At 52.5% G+C, this 19,699-nt stretch overlaps 1 protein-coding gene across 1 annotated transcript in view; it reads left to right on the top strand.

Moving 5' to 3' along the window:
* Positions 1 to 19,699, top strand: part of DLG5 (discs large MAGUK scaffold protein 5) — a 122,883-nt gene that overhangs the window by 74,447 nt on the left and 28,737 nt on the right. Inside the window, exons 6-13 of the mRNA XM_025850496.2 lie at positions 5,049 to 5,308; positions 6,709 to 7,021; positions 11,816 to 12,000; positions 13,601 to 13,726; positions 16,075 to 16,207; positions 16,655 to 16,782; positions 17,454 to 17,629; positions 18,017 to 18,120. Coding sequence (XP_025706281.1) covers positions 5,049 to 5,308; positions 6,709 to 7,021; positions 11,816 to 12,000; positions 13,601 to 13,726; positions 16,075 to 16,207; positions 16,655 to 16,782; positions 17,454 to 17,629; positions 18,017 to 18,120 — 1,425 coding nt within the window. The remainder of the gene's footprint in view (positions 1 to 5,048; positions 5,309 to 6,708; positions 7,022 to 11,815; positions 12,001 to 13,600; positions 13,727 to 16,074; positions 16,208 to 16,654; positions 16,783 to 17,453; positions 17,630 to 18,016; positions 18,121 to 19,699) is intronic.

The following is a 19,699-nucleotide window of genomic DNA, read 5'->3' on the forward strand; positions in this document are numbered from 1 at the left end:
AACGTGTGTGTGTGTGTGTGTGTGTGTGTGTGTGTGTGTGTGTGTGTAGGTTGAACTATCTAATAAGACCATAATCATCTGATTATAAAAGGGAAAAATTCTAAGCTAATAAATAGGATAGCTTTTCAGTTCTCCAGAGTTAACTATGGCCATGGTTTTTCCAAACTTCTTCAGAGGCTTTAACCACATTTGCCCACATTTTGAGTCCTGCTTGTAGAGAAAAGTTGAGAAATATTTGGGGGCCCATGAGCCTCTTTTTTTTTTTTTTTTAAAGATTTTATTTATTTACTTGACAAGAGAGAGACACAGTGAGAGAGGGAACACAAGCAGGGGAAGTGGGAGAGGGAGAAGCAGACTCTCCGCTGAGCAGGGAGCCCAATGCGGGGCTCGATTCCAGGATCCTGGGATCATGACCTGAGCCGAAGGCAAACGCTTAACGACTGAGCCACCCAGGCCCCCCCATGAGCCTCTTTGAATGTCTGGATGCTGTCCTGTGGGAAAGGGATCCTTCGGGACTAGGGCTAGAATGAGAACAAGAGGGTAGAAGTTGAGGAAGGTGGATTTCAGCTCATAATAGGCAAGATCTGGTCCTGTGGAGTGTTCACCTGTGGGCAAGGCCATAGCCAGAACAACACAGGCTATTAGCCCGATGATCCCAGGTCCCTTCTGATGCCACATCCCACCATGTGAGATCTGGGCTGAGCATCAGAAGGGATTTCTGGGTCTGCTCTGGGGTTTTCCCTGACTGTCGCTGTCTTCCCGGGAACTTGGGACCTGTCCTGGCAGCCAGTTCGCTGCCCTGGATTGTCATGCAGGCTCCAGTCCAAGCTCCTCACGGTTGAGGCTTTTGGGGGACTGTCTCCCAAGGAAGAAAGGGCAAGCCACGGTGTAGATTCCAGATTCTGTTGTGGACCCGTGAAGATAGCAAGGCCCAAAATGAGTATTTGTGCTGTGTCAAGGCTGCCTTTAGAACTAGTTTCTTCTTGATGAAGCTCAGAAGATGTGGCAACTGCAGGAGAGCATTCAGCCGGGCTACCCAGGGCTGCCACCTAGTGGGCAAGACCGAGAATGGCAGCAGGGCCTTTGCAGAAACCAGTCGTTCCTTTGGAGCCAGTGGGGTTCTCACCTGGCTTAGGGGATGTGCAGAGTGTAAAACATTTGAAGTGATTTATTTTTTCTGTTTTTTAAAAAAGATTTTATTTATTTATTAGAGAGAGAGAGAGTATGAGCTGAGCTGGGTGGGGGTGGGGGGAGGGGCAGAGGCAGAGGGAGGAACAGGGTCACAGATGAGCACAGAGCCCAGCACAGGGGCTCAATCCCAGGACCCTGAGATCAGGACCTGAGCCAAAGGCAGGCGCTCAACTGACTGAGCCACCCAGGCATCCGTTGAAGTGATTTTTAATTGGAATGTTTGAGGTACTGTCCACAAGTCGGGGCAATCCAGTCTAGAAGCTGGACCTTTTTCAGACACGGGTAGAAACACTGACCCAGAAATCGGAGAACTCTCCGTTCTCTGTTTGTGTCCTGGGCACATGTGGGCGTGGGTCCTTGTGGAACGCCTCTGTACGTTGTGGGCCCTGCATCGGATGATGTGCTTGGTGTCCTTCAGCCCTCACTGTCTGCACCTGGAGGCATTCAGCTGTCCTCACTTTGTCCTGGACTTGGGCTCAGTTCTTACTCGGTGATTTATGGAAAAGAATAAATGTTATATTCCCATGCCACAACATATAGGAAAGATATTCCAAGTAGTTTAAAGATTTAAATGTGAAAAGTAAAACTGAAACTTTTTAGAAAAAAAGATAGAGAATCTTCATGATCTCAAGGTAGGAAGGAGCTTCTTAAATAGAATAACCAAAACCCAAGCCATAAAGGAAATGATTGATAGATTTTACTGTATCAAAATGGGAAACTTTAGTATAACATAAGACACATACTGGGAGAAGATTTTGTAATAAATACAACTGGGAAAGGACTAGTACCTGGAATTTAAAACCAAGTCCTATAGAAAGAAAGGAAGAGAGAAAGGAGCAGGTGGGGAAGGAGGGAGGAAGGAAAATCAAAGGATGTGGCCAGGCAATTCACAGAAGAGAAAATGTGTATAGTCAGTAAACAGGAGTCATAAGGAGAGTTGCTCTCTCTAGTAATTGGGAATGCAAGTTAAAAGAGCCCTTATTTGTCTATGAGATTGGCAATACTATTAAAGAAAGATCTGACTTTCACAATAGCCAAGAGGTAGAAACAACCCATGTCCTTTGACAAATAAATGGATGAACAAAACGCAGTACATACATACACTGCAATATTCATCTTTAAAAAGGAAGGAAATTCTGTCACATACTACAGCATGGATGAACCTTGAGGACATTATGCTAAAGGAAATAAGTCACAGAAAAAGAAACGCTGTATGATCCCATTTGTCTGAGGTACTTAGAGTCGTCAGATTCAGAGACAGAAAGTACAGAAGGGGGGTTGCAAGGGCCGAGGGAGGGGGAATGGAGAGTTGTTGTTTGATGGGGACCTAGGTGCAGTTTTGCAAGATGGAAGAGTTCTGGCGGTGGGTCGCACAACAGTACGAATGCACGAAACACTACTGAAACGGACACGTAAAATGTAAGAAATGGTGAACACCGTGATGGAGACCAGGGACATGTCCACCAAACAGAAAAAGAATGTACGATGTGCTCATGTAGTGAAATCCTGCCTGGCATTACTTCCCTGCGTCTCCAGAGCAGCATGGAATTAAAGGAGTGTTAGAAACGTTTACCGATACGTAGGTGGTATAAATAGAAGGTTGTGTATGGAAATGGGTGGCAGCAAACTGAGGGGAGTGATCCATTCTGGAGGGGACGAGACGATAAAAGGAGGATGTGGCAGGGGATTTAGGGACAGCTGGAGTGGTTTATTTCTTTGGAGAGCAATTTGAGACATGTGACAAGAAAATCAGGATTAGAGCTAGGTGGCAAGTACTTAAAATCTTGTTATATTATGTGCGCTTCTTTTCTGTATGTTTGGAAGATACTCTACTCTTTTTTTCAGAAAAAACTCTAGACGGTAGAGTGGGCTTAGTGGTTTTCCGATGAGTTGGCAATGTGCAGTTCTGATCTGCCACAGTGAAAGCATTTTTACAAAACAGTGAAGGTTTTAACTGCCCGAGGAACCTATGTACTGCTTTTTAAAATGGGTTTATATTTCAGTGTCCTTGCCTTGTAAGATAAGATTGCCTTTGAAGGGAAGAGTTTTGCTAAAAAAAAAAGAGAGAGAAGAAAAAGGGAAAAATATTGCCTGCCCTGACTGAGCTGATTTCTGGGGTACCCTTCATCTGCAGCAGAGTCTGTACCGTCTTACTTTCAGTCTTAAGAGTAAAGGTCTTTTACGTGTCCTTTTCAGTAGTGTTTCATGCATTCATACTGTTGAGCTAGTGCTTAGGTCTTAGAGGAATAGTCTCCCTTTCCCTGTCTCTGTGATTTTGACTTTTAGCTCTTTCTTGTTCATCGTCTTTACTGAGGGTGAACCCTCCCTTCAAAGGGAGTATTCAGTCGTCCCAGGTTCTGGTTCTTGGCGCTGCAGAAATCAGATAACTCAGGGTTCATGCTGAATAAGCAGATGATTCCTGGCCTGTTGCAGTTGGAACGGTTAAGCAAGCTTTTCTGGTTGAGTCCTATCATTTGAGGAATAAGGAAACCGAAACCCAGAGATGTGGAGTGACCTACCCAAGGGCTCAGATCCCCCGAGGTGCTTAGCAGAAGTCAGCAGGCCCCTGGCAACCAAATAACTCATTTTATTTTTTATTCTTGAGAGCAGCACCTTGAGTGAACTTCAGTATCTGTGATTCGGAGTAGAATACTGTCTTGCTTAAAACCCTCCCATGGTTCCCATCTCATTCAGGTTACAGTCTTTGTTTGCCGTGAGCCTTGAAGTTGTATGCCCATTTCTGCAGCCTCATTTCGAATCCACTCCTTGTTCATTGGGCTCTGACTGGAGCCCTGCCCTCCTCTTTGTGCCTAGAACATGTGTGGTGGTTCCTGCCTCAGGGCCTTTGCACTTGCTCACCCCTTTGTGCTCTAACTGCTGTTCTTCATTTGCATCCAAATTCAGAAGTCACCTTCTTAGAGAGGCCTCCTTAAGCCCTTCTATCTTTTATCAATAGCCCTTATTATGCTCTGAAGTTATTTTATTTATTATTTTTATCTCTTTCTCTCTACCTCTCTACCTACCGGTCTCTGTGTGTTTGTATCCTTGCATGAGGATAAAATGTCCACAAGCCACAGTCTTTTATGTGTCCTGTCCAGCATCACCAGCATCTAGAGTATATTAGATACTGGTATTGAGGGTCCTCAACACCTCCCCCAGGTTTGGTGATTTGCTAGGAGGAGTCACAAGACTCAACATATAATCATACTCAGGGCCAAAATTTATTTCAGCGAAAGCACGCAAAGCAAAATCAACAAAGGGAAGAGGTGCATGGAGCGAAGTCCAGAGGAAAGCAGGTGCAAGTTTCCAGGAGTCCTCCACTGTGGAGTCACATGGGACACACTTACTCCTTCTGTCTTTGAATTGTGACCTACTCCCTGCCCAGGGATTTTACTGGGCTCCTGCCTCCTGGGCACCCTCTGCCTAGCATGTACTGAAATTCTGGACTCCCAGAAGAAAGCTTGTGCTTAGCCTAAGCCACACTGTTCATCCAGTCCAGGCACCAGGAGCCCCTCTGACCACTTGAGGAGCGTTTTACCTGAGTGTCAGGAACCTGCCATTCAGGTTCCCGGATGCCAGCCAAGGGTCAACTTGTAAGCAGGCCTTTCTTAGGATAGAAGTCTCGGGCCCGCTTCAGTAACTCCTTTCTGCACACTTAAGAAATATTTGTGAATGAGTAAATTGACCAGTATGACGGCAGGGCCTTTGGAATCAGACCTCAAGACTCCTGAAGGCCCGAAGGTGTGGCCTCCCCTCCTTTGTCAGCAATACCATCCTCAGGTGGACCGACGAGAGTGGTGCGTCTGTCCTTCCTCCTGTCTTCAGGCCCTTGGTAAGTGTGACGCTCTGGTCCCCAGGTGTTGAAGCTCAACGGGTCATCAGAAATTCTCAATAAGCTGTACGACACGGCCATGGACAAGCTGGAGGTGGTCAAGAAGGACTACGATGCCCTGCGGAAGAGGTACAGTGAGAAGGTCGCCATCCACAACTCCGACCTGAGCCGCCTGGGGCAGCTGGAGGAGGAGAACCAGCGTCTGCTGAAGCAGGCCGAGATGCTGACACAGCAGAGGGACACGGCCATCCAGCTGCAGCACCAGTGTGCGCTCTCCCTGAGGAGGTAAGAGCTGCCCTGCCGCCCCCCCCCCCGCGCAGGGAACGGCCACAGGGCCGAGTGGGCCACCATTGCCTTAGGACCCACTCTCCTTTAGGGGCTTACTGTTATCTGCAAGGCTTCCCCCACTTCCAGGGGGTTGGGGGGGGGGCAAAGGGACTGTGCCTTTTCATGCGAAAAAATATTTTTAGAACATTTGGGAAACATTTTGTTGGCACTTGGTGTGGCTTGGGAATTGTGCTCCTTCCTCACATCCGAACAGCTCTGGTGTGTTCTGCCCACCCTGTTTCTTAGGTCTCCCCACAGGCCTCTTCCCTCTGTGTCACCCACCCACCCAGCAAATAGGAGAGTTAATTGTCCTAGGCATTGTTCCCTCTAAAATTTCATTTTTTTTTTAAAGGTGTATATGGTCTAGGGAAGTGACCCATGCCCTCAAACAGTGTTTGGTAAGGTGTATCCCTATGGAACACCAGTCCCCTGGAGCTTTCACTGGTGTCCTATGCAGGGTGTTCTCTGGATGTAAAAGGGATTAAGAATTGCTGAGTTATACTTAGACAGGTGTCTGCACTGCGGGACTTTTCAGAGCCTTCCCTCTGGGACTCTGCACTAGCCACTCCAGGAGGGGACACAGTGTTTCCCAGTGTAGGCCATCAGAGAGCAGACATTCTTTTTCGGTGGAGTTCCGTGAAGAGTTGGTATTCTAAAGAACATGTGTTCCGAAATGCTGCTGGAGAGCTGCAGGTTCTGACTTGCAGGGTTGCCTGTGTGGACGGTGCCTCCCGGCCTAGAAGGGCTGAGCTGTCCTCTTGCATCGGTCACCCACACCCAGGCCTTATCGTCTACATCTGGGAAATGAGGTGGTCAGACTAAATGATCGTTAAGGCCATGTTTATTTCTTTTTTTTTTTTTTAAAGATTTATTTATTTATTTGAGAGAGCGAGAATGAGAGACAGTACATGAGAGGGGGGAGGGTCAGAGGGAGAAGCAGGCTCCCCGCCGAGCAGGGAGCCTGGTGTGGGACTCGATCCCGGGACTCCGGGATCGTGACCTGAGCCGAAGGCAGTCGCTTAACCAACTGAGCCACCCAGGCGCCCGCCGTGTTTATTTCTTATATGCTGTGTTTCTAGCATTGTTTTGTTTTTATTCTTAAAAAAGAATGTAGCTTGACTGTGGAAGAAATACGCTGTTATTTTCAGTAGAGCAGAGGGCAGGAAGTCGTCAGATCAACTTGTGGTATTTGTAGAAGGCTGAGAAAAATTCCAGGTCCGGGGGCACCGGCGCCCCGTGACCTCCCTCTCTCAGCCGTGCGGATGACCTCACTCGAAACTTCATGCTCGAGGGTCCAGGACAGTGGTCCTGCCTGGGCAGGTCCCCACCCCCACGTCCCAGCTGCCTCTCTCCCCCAGGTTTGAGGCGATCCACCACGAGCTGAACAAGGCCACGGCCCAGAACAAGGACCTGCAGTGGGAGATGGAGCTGCTGCAGTCTGAGATGACCGAGCTGAGGACCATGCAGGCAAAAATGGCAAAGGAATCGGAGAAGTACAAGGAGGAGCGGGATGCGGTGTACAGCGAGTACAAGCTCATCATGAGTGAGCGCGACCAGGTCATCTCCGAGCTGGACAAGCTGCAGACCGAGGTGGAGCTGGCCGAGTCCAAGCTCAAGAGCAGCACGTCCGAGAAGAAGGCGGCCAGCGAGGAGATGGAGGTGCTGCGGCAGGTGGGCGGGGGCGGCTGGCCTCCTGGCCTCTGGGAAATCGGCGTGGGCAGGGGTGTGGCAGCCGCCCTGTCCGCATTGGCGGAGCGGATGGCTTGTCCTGTTAGGCCTGCATGCTGGGCTGTCGAGTGCTGCCTGGGGAGCTGCTGAGCTCACACTTGGGGCCCAGCTCCAGTGTGGGCTGCAGGGCTCGCAAAGGGAAGTCCAGCTGTGGGCCGGGCCTTGGAGCTTACGGCGACACAGGCAAGTCAGGTGACACACACAGACATACATGGACTCCGCGCATGGACACTCCCACACCCAGCCCTTGGTTAAGTGATCATGGATTAGCCTTGTGCTGACGGTCAGTGCACATCTCAAAGACTTGCTTGTTGGGAAGCAAGAGCCCAAGGCCAAGTGCCCAAAGCCATCGATACCTTTGGCCTTGTGATTGCAGAAGAGCACCGTCAGGGATGCCACACACACTTCCCCCACCGCGCCAAATAGTTGAGGAGTCTGCTCTTTAAAGATCTGGGCTCCTGCTGGGAAGATGTACTAGGCTGAGCCCAAGGCCCTTCTAAAGCCTTGCTCCCTGGGGGACATGCCTCCAGGGTCCGGGGCTGGGGGTCGAGTGGCATCAGAATCGGGCCACTAAGCTTGACTCCGGAGTGATCAGCAAGGAGTCTCTCTCCTACCTGAGCCACTTTGGCCTCATTGCTGACACAGTTTCCCCCCAAGTCCAGGTGTGCCCTGCTGGGCCTTGTGTGGGCTCGTGGATTCCTTCTATTTGAGATTCCCTTCCCGTCCTGTTGGTTGGTGCTGTGGCTCACCTTAGAACTGCTGCAACTGACCGTGGCAGACTTTCTTCGCCCTGAAATAGTCCTCCACTCCTGCGTCTTTGTTCTGCTTGCTCTGCAGATCAGTTACAACGCAGCCTTTAAGACTGGTCTGTGAGAAGTGAAAAGCAAAGTGTTAAAGGTCGGGCAGGTAGGCAGGGGGGTAGCGTGCATTAGGCTGTTGCGGCCAGAGCCCTTGGGACTAAGCCCGAGGCAGGGCTGACGCCCGAGGGGTGACTGGGGCCTGTGAGTCTCTCTGCAGACAGTGATGCCTCCTTATGCCCAGGCGGTGCTCGGGGCCGTGGGAATGCAAGGGACAAGGGCTGTGCTTGGAAAGCGGCGCTCCTCAGTTTGTGGGACCTCTTGCCTCTTTGGGCCTCGGTTTCCTCATCTACAAAACGGACACGAGAACAGCGCCTCATGGGGTAGCTGGGACCGTAGTTGTTTATTTTATCGTTAAGATGATGGTTATACCCATCCAAGTCTCACTGCCCTGTTAGGACCAGAGTGAAACCCCATGAAATTGTTTCTGTAGGCAAAAGGGGGCCAAATAAGAGCGATTTCATACAAGGGGAGTGAGAGTTCTCCATACCTTGAAGGAGAAACCCTCGTGAAAAGGAAGAAGAGCATGATGAGGGCATTTTTAATAAGCAAAGATAAAGTATTAGAACTTGGTCATCATCCTAGAGAAACCATCCCCTCATTTTTACATTCCTGCATCTGAGAGCTGAATTGTTGGGGAAAATGTCGATATTAAATAAGGAAAACAAAACGGTGAAGCAAAAAACTGTGAGTCAGTCACTAAACGACACCGTCAGGGAGAATGCGTGACCTGCCGAGAAGGTGCTAGGCCAGCAGCCCCTGGGTTCCGGAGGTTAACCGTGCTCGGTGGTGGCGTGGAAGGGCTCCGGGCCTCCCGAGGGGCCGGCAGCTGGGGGCGGTCTGTCGTGTGTCGTCCCCCCCCTCCCCGCACCTTTTCCCAGCACTCCGCTTGCCCTTCAGCCCCGGAGCCGGTTTCCGGGCCTTCACAGGGGGCATTGGCTGGATGTCAAGTGTGCCTGTCAGCTGAGGCAGGAATCTCGTCTAGGCACTGTTCCGAGTCAGCAGGCCAGGGCGGAGAAGCCCTGCTCCCACCCCGGCAGCTTCCAGAGCTGAAACCCTCGGCTCCTTCGCGAGTTTGTCTTCCCAGACAGGACCACGCCCCACCTGGCCAGAGAAGGCCACGTCTGTGGCCTTGACTGTGTTAGCCCCGAGGTGTGGTTGGGACGAGGCTCCTTGGGACTGACCCCATCTCTCTCCAGCAGCGGGTCCGCTGAGGTGGGCCTTCCAGCCAGGCCACCTCCCTGTCTCCCAGCTGCCTTCATTCTGCTCAGCTGAGGAAGTGGTTCTTTTCTTCCTGACAGGCCGTGCGTCCTCTACGCTCTCCCCTTCTCTTAGCTCCTTCCTCTTTCCTCTCTCATCGCCCTCCGCCCTCTCCCCTCTTCTCTGAGTGGGTTGTGGTGAAAACAGGGCTTCAGGGGGCCTGTCCGGGTCTTTGCCTGGCTCCGGATGCTGCCCTCTCTCCTGCTTCCCCCCTCCCCAAATGGGCATGTCCACGGGAGCGTCCCCGTCTCGGGCCCCTGCCCCAGCCTCTGGCCCCTGGTGACCGGGTGCGGTGAGGACTCACTGCCTTCAGGAGGGTGGAGGGACTGCCTGCAGCAGCTGGTGTCTGCCCCCGGGAAGCTGTGGGGCACCGCTGCCTGACTCAGAGGTTCTTCCAGATAACAAGTTATGTCCCAAGACCAGCGTCTCCGCCAGAGCTCCTGTCCCACGTCCTCACCTCCCTCCCGGCCCTGAATGCAGCCGTGCCTCTGACGGCCGTGCTGGTGCTGGAGCTCGGGGCTGCGAGTAAGGCAGGGAGTACTGTTGGAGGCGGAGGACAAGCAGCAGGGGACCAGGAGGGCATTCCAGAAACATTGCCACCTCTGGGGAGGGCTGTGAGATGCTGCTCGGCTGCAAGAGATGGGTGTGCTCAGGGACAGCTATCTGCTCAGGGGGCACCGCCCTCTCCCTGGGGCCCTGGTGTGCCTCTGCGGGGTCGTTCTCGTTGGCTTTGGTGCCCGGGCCGGGTGAGTGTCTCATGAGGACGGGTCCCTGGCTTCCCGAGCCTGTGGCCCCCTGGATCACCCACAGCAGACGGAAGGAGATCTCGGGTGGTGCTGTTGCAGATTCAGACCTGCCACTTGGAGATGGCACAGTGTAGAGGAGGGAGCACTGGAGTCAGAATCGGGGGACCCGGAATGGAGTTCAGCTCCCCACTAAGGGGCGGGGCTCGGGCCAGTCACTTCCTGGGCCCTGAGCATCCTCATCTGTGTTACCAGGATCTCCGCTCCCAGTTCTGTGCCTTCACAATGCCCCGTTCTTCTCCCCTCTCGGTGAAACGAAGTCTTGTACTTCTTAGGTTTCTCATCTGGAAACAGTGTTTTGGGAGTGAATTCATTCTGGAGACCAACCATGGGGGCGGGGGGAGGCGGGAGGGGAGAGCGTGGGAGCTGCCTAGCACCGGTGCTGGCCTCTCATGTCTCCCTTGTGGCCCTCACCTGGAGACGCTTATCCAGGGCCAAGGGGAAAGACCTTTCAGTGGAACCACGTGGTAACACGTTTCAAATATAAAACTGTATTAGTATATTATAGATCGCTGAGTAAAATGTAAATTTAAATAAATGTTATCATTAAACTTATTCCTTATCTTAATAAATTCTTGACACCTTTACTAATAATGATCGGTTCTCAAAAAATAGCAAACTGAACAAACCAAGGCTGCATGAAAGTGGGAAGAAAATCAGAACGGAGATAATTTGAATTGATCTTGAGAAATGTGGGATGTGAGCAGAGTGCACCAGCCACTGTGTCACTCTGGAGTTAAGGTGTACTTTCTGGGCGGACTTTTCTCCAGCTCCTACTGACTCTTGACTCTTACTTGAGAGATGCAGGGTGGTTGTAAGGTGACTCCGTATTTTCCTCTCTCTCCCCCATCCTCGTCTCTTGGCTGAACCTCTGGGATCTCTCTGAGCGCACCTGAGCAGAGGTGGCGTGTCGGGCTCGCTGTGACAGGTGGGCCGTGGCTCCAGCAGGGGCCTGCTTGCTGCGTTTCCCTTCCTTCTTCCTACCGCTCAGCACACACAGCAGCAGAGCCTGTTCCTTTTGTGTCCTGTTCGTGTTTTGCCTCTGAAAGCGTTTGAGCAGAAGTGGGAATGCCTCCTGCAGTAGATGCTCACTTTGTTATTTTCCCCGCGTTGTCTAAGGATTCTCGAGGCACAGAGGGAGCTTTCCCTACGAGTGCTTCCGAGAGTTCGATTCGAAACGGTAGCCAAGCATGTAATGCTTTGGGAGGTGTCAAGATGCAAATGTATCAGATTTCAGCTTTTTAAACAAACTGAGACACACAGGACTTCCCCAGCAAAAAGACTGGTGTATTTTCAGATTTAAAAATAACTCTGTATGCCAGAGCATAAAAATGAGTATTGCAGACCCAGGGGGTTGGGAATCGTCATGATCGGCGTCTGCACCTTTCACTGCATTCAGGCCTTGTGCCGTTATGTTTTGACAGGAGAGCTCTTTAGAGAGACGAGGTGGGCTGTCTAAGATTGGAGCATGCGAGTGGCAGGGAGGAGCCTGGGACAAGCGTTCCGGGGGAGGTGTTCTACCTGGGCCAGGGAGACTGAGGCTGAGGAGGGGCTGGGGTTCTGGGACAGGCTCTGCAGGCCCGGGAGTTTGGACAGGACCCTACCAGTGTCATTAGGGGTCTCGAGTGTGGCTGTGGGACAGGTGGTCCCTGGGGTACAGGTGCAGCAGGGGGTGTTGGGATGGGCTCAGGCCAGGGTCCTGTGTTTCCCTCCCTCGGCTCCGGAGGGTTCGGCCCCAGCCCCCACACCAGCTAGAGGGCACTTCCGGACCAGGAAGCTCACTCACCACCCCTCTGCCTACCCCTTGACCCCACCAGATCAAAGACACAGTGACAATGGACGCGGGGAGAGCCAGCAAGGAGGCCGAACTCCTTCGAAAGCAGTGCAAGGCTCTGTGCCAGGAGCTGAAGGAAGCCCTCCAGGAGGCGGACGTGGCCAAGTGCCGGCGGGACTGGGCCTTTCAGGAGCGGGACAAGATCGTGGCGGAGCGGGACAGCATCCGGTACGGGGAAGCCCTGGGCTGGCGTGGGCCGCTCTCCCTGGGCCGCACCGCGTCGGTGGGGAGGGTCAGAATCACTTGCCACGTGTCCTGATAAGGTGGGAGTGACCTCGGTTCCTCCCTTCTCAGCTGAGCCTTGCTCCATCGAGTTAGAGGTGCCCATTATGTCTCTACTTCCCTTTTCGTTTCAACCTCGATGTCTGCGTGTGCACTGTGTCTGCATGAGACCCTCCCCCTGCCATGAAATGGTGCAGAGACAGGTTTCTTCCTTAGGGGACTTCTGATGAAATGGACATACCAAGAATGCATTCTTTCAGTTGTTATTCTGTGGGCACCTACTGTGTGCCAGGATCTTAGGTTCCTCTTACAAGGAGACCCTGGGAGAGGAACAACCTCCAAGGCTGCCAGACGGGTGTGATGCCCTCACGGGGCCAGTGCTCGGGGGGCCACGGGCAACTTTGTTGGACAGGGCAGCAGGGGAGGGAGATAATATGGATGGTGAATTCCAGGGCCACGGTCAGAGCTGTGATGGGGGCATGCAGGGCACGGGGCGGGGGGTGGGTGGGGAACAGGCAGGGAAGTGTCCCTGGAAAGCATGACCTTCAAGTTAGAATTTAGGCCTGAGTGGGATTTTTCCAGGTGGAGAGGGGGATGGGCATGGCCATGAACAAAGGCATGTGGTGTGCTCGGGGCAGGGGCACGCTTGTGGACTTGGGAGTTACAGGAGAGGCGGCTGACAGGGTTCCTGAGGGCAGGCTGTGGGGGCCTCGAGAAGGAAGCCCTCAGTACAGTCTTGATTTTTGGTTGGGGGAGAGCCGTGAGGGTTTGTGGTGGTGCTTGTGATTTTCAGAAAGATCCCTTGTGGCTGTCGGGAGGAGAGACCGCTATTTAAAATAGCAAGGCGGGTCAGGAGGCAAGGGTTCAGGGTGGAGGGGATTGGGGGCCATAGAGAGGTGGGGACCAGCCCTTAGGGCCTCCAATGATAGGGTGCCATTCTGGGGGTGGCATAGAGCACACACTCCCCTGCTGCCCAGTCCCCTGTCCCTACCTTCTCTGTGAATGGCCAAGGTGGTCCTGGGGTCCCGGGAGCCACACGTCCTTTGGTGGGGAGTTATCAGGCCTGCACTTTGCACCTGCACAGAGCTCAGGGCTTCGGAGATGCATGAAGCATGATTCTTGTCCGAGTGGGGAGCTCAATTTAGTTGTAGGGTCGGGGACAGCTCTAGAAAGGCCTGCATGTGAGTAGAGATGAGGCATGTGGTAGGTGCTGGAATCCAGGGACCTGCCAGGTGGGCTGGGGCTGGGCTGGGCATTCACCCAGGCACACTGAGGGTGAAACAGTGGGATGAGCACTGGACGTTCAGAACCCGTTGCCTAGTAACTGCAGAGATGTCTCTTTTCCTGGATCTCAGTGTCTTCTCTGCCTCTCGATGGGGTTGGCCTGGGTGGCTTCACCTCTAGACTCTCCAGTGTTCCGTCAGTGCATTTGGAGGCGAGGTGGGCACCTGGGGTATTTGGGGGCTGGGGCTGCAGTCCACTGTAGGCTGTGAGTCCTCTGCCCCCTGCCCCTCACAGTGACCTCGGCCTCTGCCTTCTCTGCCAGGACGCTCTGTGACAACCTAAGGCGAGAGCGGGACCGGGCGGTGAGCGAGCTGGCTGAAGCTCTGCGCAGCCTGGACGACACGCGCAAACAGAAGAATGATGTCAGCCGGGAGCTCAAGGAGCTCAAGTATGTGGGGGTGGGCGCCTGCCTGCAGGGGGCATGGTGGCCCCTCTCCTGTCAGGGCCGGGTCACCCTGCCTGCCGGCCCTTCACTCTGCCTCACTCTGTGAGTCTGTAGAATGGGTCTGAACACCACCTCCGTGTTGTGAGTTAATGAGAAATTCTTAGACCATCACAGAAGGTGAGCACGTGGAAGTGGGCAGGCACCATGTGCAAAGGCACATAGGAAGGAAGGTCTCTGTGCTTAGCCAGTCCATTTGGAGACAGGCAAGCGTCTACTGTCCATTCATTCATTCATTCCCTTTCTACCTCATTCATTCACCAACTCTACAAGGATTTACCGAGTGCCTGCTCTGGATGGGCCAGGCCTGTGGGAGGCACTGGGGAAGCCACCAAACAGTGAACCAGGTTTCTACCCTGTGGGGCTCATAGCACATAGGAGGAGACAGACCACAGGTGGGTCGGACGGAGTGACAGTTACGTGACCGAGGTGCTGACTTCATGATGCAGTGTTTGGAAAGCCCTCACCACTTTGCAGTCTGTTCTGCCTGTGGTGTTGGGATGCCTGTTTGGAAGAGGCTGTTTGGGGTGTCAGACAGCCTCCCCTGTTATGGCACTGCACCCAGGATTGTGATTTGAGACTTGGTGACCCGAATCAGTGGAGTGAAGATACAAAGATCAGAGCTACAAAGGGAGATTGGCAGAACCCAGGAGCTGTCTCTGCAGGGTAGAAGCCGGGGCTCTCTGTTCTGATAGGGTGGTGCAGGGTGGTGAGGAGCGTGAGTGTGAGCGTGCAAGCCTCACCTGCTGGAGCAGCGGCGTTCACACGGAGTGACAGCCCCCCTCCCTCCCCATTCAGTAACTCTAACGTGAGCCAACCAGCTTCATTTACTAGACAAAACCCCAGAACCTCTTGGGCTTGGGTGCTCTAAAGAAAATCTCCAGCTAAGAGGCAAAGTGACACACTCTCTCCCGGGACCCATCTTCGGTCTAGTAAGTGGTGGGATCAAATTAAGGTAAAGCCTGGTTCCTGGGGGCTTGAGCCCGGGGGGAGGTCATGCATTTTAATGGAGCTGAAATTGCTTGGAACTTCTAAGAAAGTCGAATTCCACTTGTTTGTTCAGCATATCTGAATCTGCCCCTCCTCTTTGTTGCGCTCTCTAACCGGCTCTGGTGAGGAAGCCCCCGGTCTGCAGAGACAGCAGACATGTCCCAGTGGGTGAGAGATGAGCAGGTGCAGTGAGCATTAAACACAGAGCTTCGTTCAGGCTGCGCAGGGCTGGTGGGAGCCGTGTCCCGCCAAGGCGGCTTTGGGGCGCCGCCCTGAGGCTACGTAGCCTTCTGGAGCTGGCCAGTGAGGGCACAGCCCAGACAAAGGTGTGGACCTGCGGGCGTGCCCACTTGAACAGGAGCCAGGAGGAGGTCACGGGTGTGCCGGGAGCCCAGCGCGTGGCGCTGATGAATTCGCAGGGTCATCGGGCACAGGTTTTAGGACGAAGGACGTCAGGTGCAAGTCGCTGGGGGGTGGTACAAGCTTCCTGAGTCTTTTTTCATCTCTTAACTGGGTCTTTCTGAGAGCTTAAGTTTTTTATTTTGGTCAAGTCCAGCTTACTGATTTTTAATTTTTAATTTTTAACAGATTGTATGGTGTATGAGAACCCTTAACCTTAACCCTACACCTCAACGATTTTTTTTTCCTGTATTTTCCTTTTAAACGTGTTACAGCTTGACCTTTAACATTTCAACCTGTGATGCATTTTGAGTTAACTTTCATGTGAGTCATGCTGTCTGGGTTGGGGTTCCGTTTTCTGGCCGTGGGCGTGCAGGTGCGCCCGCATCACTGCTTGAATGCTGTTCTCCCTCAGCCGAAGCACTTTCGTGCCTCTTGTACCTTGGGGGGTATTTCTGGACTCTTCATTCTGTTCCAGTGATCTCTGTGTCTGTCTTCCTGGCAGTTGTACACACTCTTGATTACTGGAGCTCTAGAAAAAGTCTTAGAATCGAGTAGAGTGGTTCCTCCCTCTTAGCTTTTCATTTTCAAATTGTCTTGGCTCTTCTAGTCCCTTACCTTTCTTTCCCTCTGCATTTTACAGTAGTCCTGTCCTTATCCACAAAGTCTGGCTGGCATTTCCTGAGGAATTGCATTAAACCTCTGGATAAATTTGGGATGAATTTGGGTCTCTTTTGGAAAACCCCTTGGAAAACCCACTGATATCCAGGAAGCTCTGCCTGGCATTCTGCTCCAGATTTATTGGGAAACTGGCATGAAGTCCAAGAGCAAAAGGAGCCCCATTTAGCTTTCACGGTGACCTTCGCCTCCCAGGGGACCATCGCCATGGCTCTCTCTGTTCCTAGGGAGCAGATGGAGTCCCAGTTGGAGAAGGAGGCCCGGTTCCGGCAGCTGATGGCCCACAGCTCCCATGACTCGGCCATCGACACAGATTCCATGGAGTGGGAAACGGAAGTTGTGGAGTTTGAAAGGGAGACGGTGAGCTGCCTAAATGCCTCTTCTCCCCTGCTGTCCCGACTGGGACACTTTGGACGGGGGCGGGAGAGGATGGCCCCCTTGTGGGGTTCCCAGGTTCATGGCTGTCAGTTTTGGGGCTGCGGCTTTTCTTCCCGGGGTGCATGCATCCTTTCCCTGCAGTTGTCCAGGCCGGCTTCTGGCAGGTTGGTCCCCGTGGCCTCTGCAGCGGCAGATGCTGGTGCGGTGCGTGGAAGGCAGAGGGCAGAGCAGAGCCCTTCTGCAGGGACAAGTGTCTGCAGTGGCTGAAGGGGCTGATGGTAGCTGCCCCTGGGCTTCATCCTGGGGACCGAGTGCCCTGTCCGGCGTGGTGAAGGGGCGGTGCTCACAGTGGAGCGAGTAGCTTGAGGTTTAGGAGCGACAGGTTTCTAATCACTGCTGTGTAAAGCGTGTGTGCTGCTCTTTTGACAGGAGGATATTGACTTGAAAGCGCTTGGGTTCGATATGGCAGAAGGTGTGAATGAGCCTTGTTTGCCTGGGGACTGTGGGATATTTGTCACTAAAGTGGACAAAGGAAGCATTGCTGACGGCCGCTTACGGTAAGAGTGGAGGAGGCCCAGGCTCCGGAGGGAAGGGGGCCCCTCCGACCCATTGCGAAGGACCCGGAGAGCCAGGTGGCGGTTAAAGGAGCGCACCCTGGGGTCTGAGGGCCTAGCAGTCTCAGGCCTGCAGGCTTAGCTGCTAACATTGTTCTTAAAAGGAGACTGTGATTCACTGGCGCCTGTGAGTCTGACCATTCCTCAGGCCCCAGGTGCTGCCCCTCACTTGTCTAGGTAGGAAAGGGCTCAGGTGTGGTATGTGCAGGAGTGTAGGGTGTGCATCACATGCCCATTCCATGACAGAGTAGAGATAATAAGGTACTATTTGCTAAGTACTGGCTTAAGCACTTTGTATAATCAATTCATTAATCTTTAAAATCCTGTGAGGTAGGTACTGTACTGCTCTTGCCCCCATTTTATAGATGAGGACACTGAGGTCCAGAGGAGGTAGGTCACACGGCTAGTAAGTGGTAGAGCCAGGATTTGCACCCAGGCAGCCTGGCTCCAGCCTCTGTGAGTGTAGCCATTTGACCGTCCTGAAGAGGAAATCTGTCTGAGTGTGTATGTGGCGCACCTACTTTCTGCCCCTCGTCTCCCAAACTGGAGCTGTGGGGCCTGCCCACTGGTCCCAAGGCCTGTGAGGGCACTGACCTGGCTCTGCCCCTCCTCAGGGTCAATGACTGGCTGCTGAGAATCAACGACGTGGACCTCATCAACAAGGACAAGAAGCAGGCCATCAAGGCCCTCCTCAACGGGGAGGGGGCCATCAACATGGTCGTGCGGCGGAGGAAGTCCCTGGGCGGGAAGGTGATCACACCACTGCACATCAACCTGAGTGGACAGAAAGGTAGTGGGCCCGCAGAAGTGGGCGGAGCGCCCCAGATGGCAGGGCACCCCTTCTTTGTGCAGAGGGGAGGTGTGTGTTTTTGGGTGTGTTGTTCCAGGGGCCTTGATGCTGCTTAAATGCAGTGTGTGTGTTTCCCTGGCAGGGGGCTGTCTGGGTCCTGGGTCTTGCTGGTCTCCCGAGTGTTCGATTCACCAGAGCAGACATGACTGAGCCCCTGGGGGGGGGGGTCCGACCTGGCCTGGATGCTGGGATGGGCAGGTTGCAGTCTGCTAAGATTCCCTTCAGAAGTTTATCTCACGAAGATGAGGTGGGAGAACCAGAGGGCCAGGCGACCAGGGCCGGGGTTAACTGGGGACTGCCTGTGTCTGCCCTTTGTGGTTTTTGCAGACAGCGGCATCAGTCTGGAGAATGGTGTGTATGCTGCTGCAGTGGTGCCTGGAAGCCCGGCCGCCAAGGAGGGGTCCCTCGCCGTGGGAGACAGGATCGTGGCGGTAAGCCTCAGGGCCGGGGCTGTCTGCCTCACGTGGACGGTTAGATGACATCTGGGAGGTTGAACACGAAGTAATGAACAGAGTTTTCACGTTCACCTTGTTCTCTAATGTGAACAAACCTTTTTTCCAGATACTGTGTTTCTATTTATAGTAGAAAATCAGGAAATACAAAGAAGGTTTAGGAAGGAAATAAAGAATCCCACTCATGGCTACCACCTTACAGATAACCTTTATGAACATTTGAAATATATTTCTGTACAGACTTTATTCTACACATGAATGTATATTTACATCAGTTTTTTTTTAAAGATTTATTTATTTGAGAGAGGGAGTGCGTGCGAGAAAGTGTGCATTTGGGGGTAGGGGCAGAAGGCGAGAATCTCAAGCAGACTCCCCACTGAGCAGGGGCTTGATCTCAGGGCCCTGAGTTCACAACCTGAGCTGAAACCGAGAGTCAGATGCTTAACCGGCTGAGCCACCCAGGCACCCTTATTTATACCGTTTAAAAAAGAAGATATCTGTGATTAATTTTTTTTTGTATGTGATTTTTAAAAAGAAAACTTTTTTATTAAATATTATATCCATTTATTTTTAAATTTCTTTTTAAATACCAGAGTAAGACTTACGTGTCATAAAATATTCAAGCGATACAAAAATGTATAAAGTGGTAGTCCCCTCTTTTCCCTTTAATCCTGCCCCTGGAGAAAAATCTCTACCCCTCCCTTACCCCCCCCCCCCCCGCCCCCCGCATTTCAAGATGTGCTCCCAGCCAGATCATGAGTGCTCATACAAATCTTTATACACAGATAAAGTTTTATAGGCTTTGTTTTCTTTTTAAGATATAATAGTGGGATCATCCTGCTATTCCACATCATGGATAGCTTTCCAAATTGACCCTCAGTATTTTTATCCACCTAATGGTGTTCTGATGTTTGGTTATCTGTAGTTGAAAGCACGCCCCCTTGTGGACATTTACATTGTTTTCAGTTTTTGCCACTGCAGGCAGCCCTGCCATGGGCTTCACCTGGGTGCACAGCCCTTTTGGGGACACCGAATGGCCTCCCTGGTGACCAGACCCCCAAAACGCTGTGAGATTATGGAGCCTAATTTAGTATTTCTAACTGACTCATTAAAATGGAAGTCACGCACTTTCCCCCAGCACACACACACAATTCCAGTTGTACAGAAGGCACACGTGACCATAACTCTTGCTCTGGTTCTAGACTCCTGTCTACCAGTTCCCACCCCGATGGCAGCGATTGTTAACAATATATTCTGGTCCGCCCCCCCCGAAATATTCAAAACATTTGTATCTGCTCTGCTCTGCTCTTCTCCTCCCCTCCCCTCCCTACCCCTCCCCTCCCCTCCCCTCCTCTCCACCCAGATGGGATCATAATAGACTGAGCTGCTAACCTCATTTCTTATTTCCCACAGCCTGCCCTAAAGGTTCTTCCGCATTCACATCGTTAGATCTGCCTAGGTCATGTCAGTAACTTATTAGTTGCTTATTCCTTAGTGGTGGCCATTCACCAGTTCCCCCGATGGACAGTCAGGACTACTTTGCTTTTGCGAGTAGGGC

This window comes from Callorhinus ursinus, unplaced genomic scaffold (assembly GCF_003265705.2).
Source record: "Callorhinus ursinus isolate GAN/ISIS: 27379988/994484 unplaced genomic scaffold, GSC_fseal_2.0 scaffold31, whole genome shotgun sequence".
Taxonomy (NCBI): domain Eukaryota; kingdom Metazoa; phylum Chordata; class Mammalia; order Carnivora; family Otariidae; genus Callorhinus; species Callorhinus ursinus.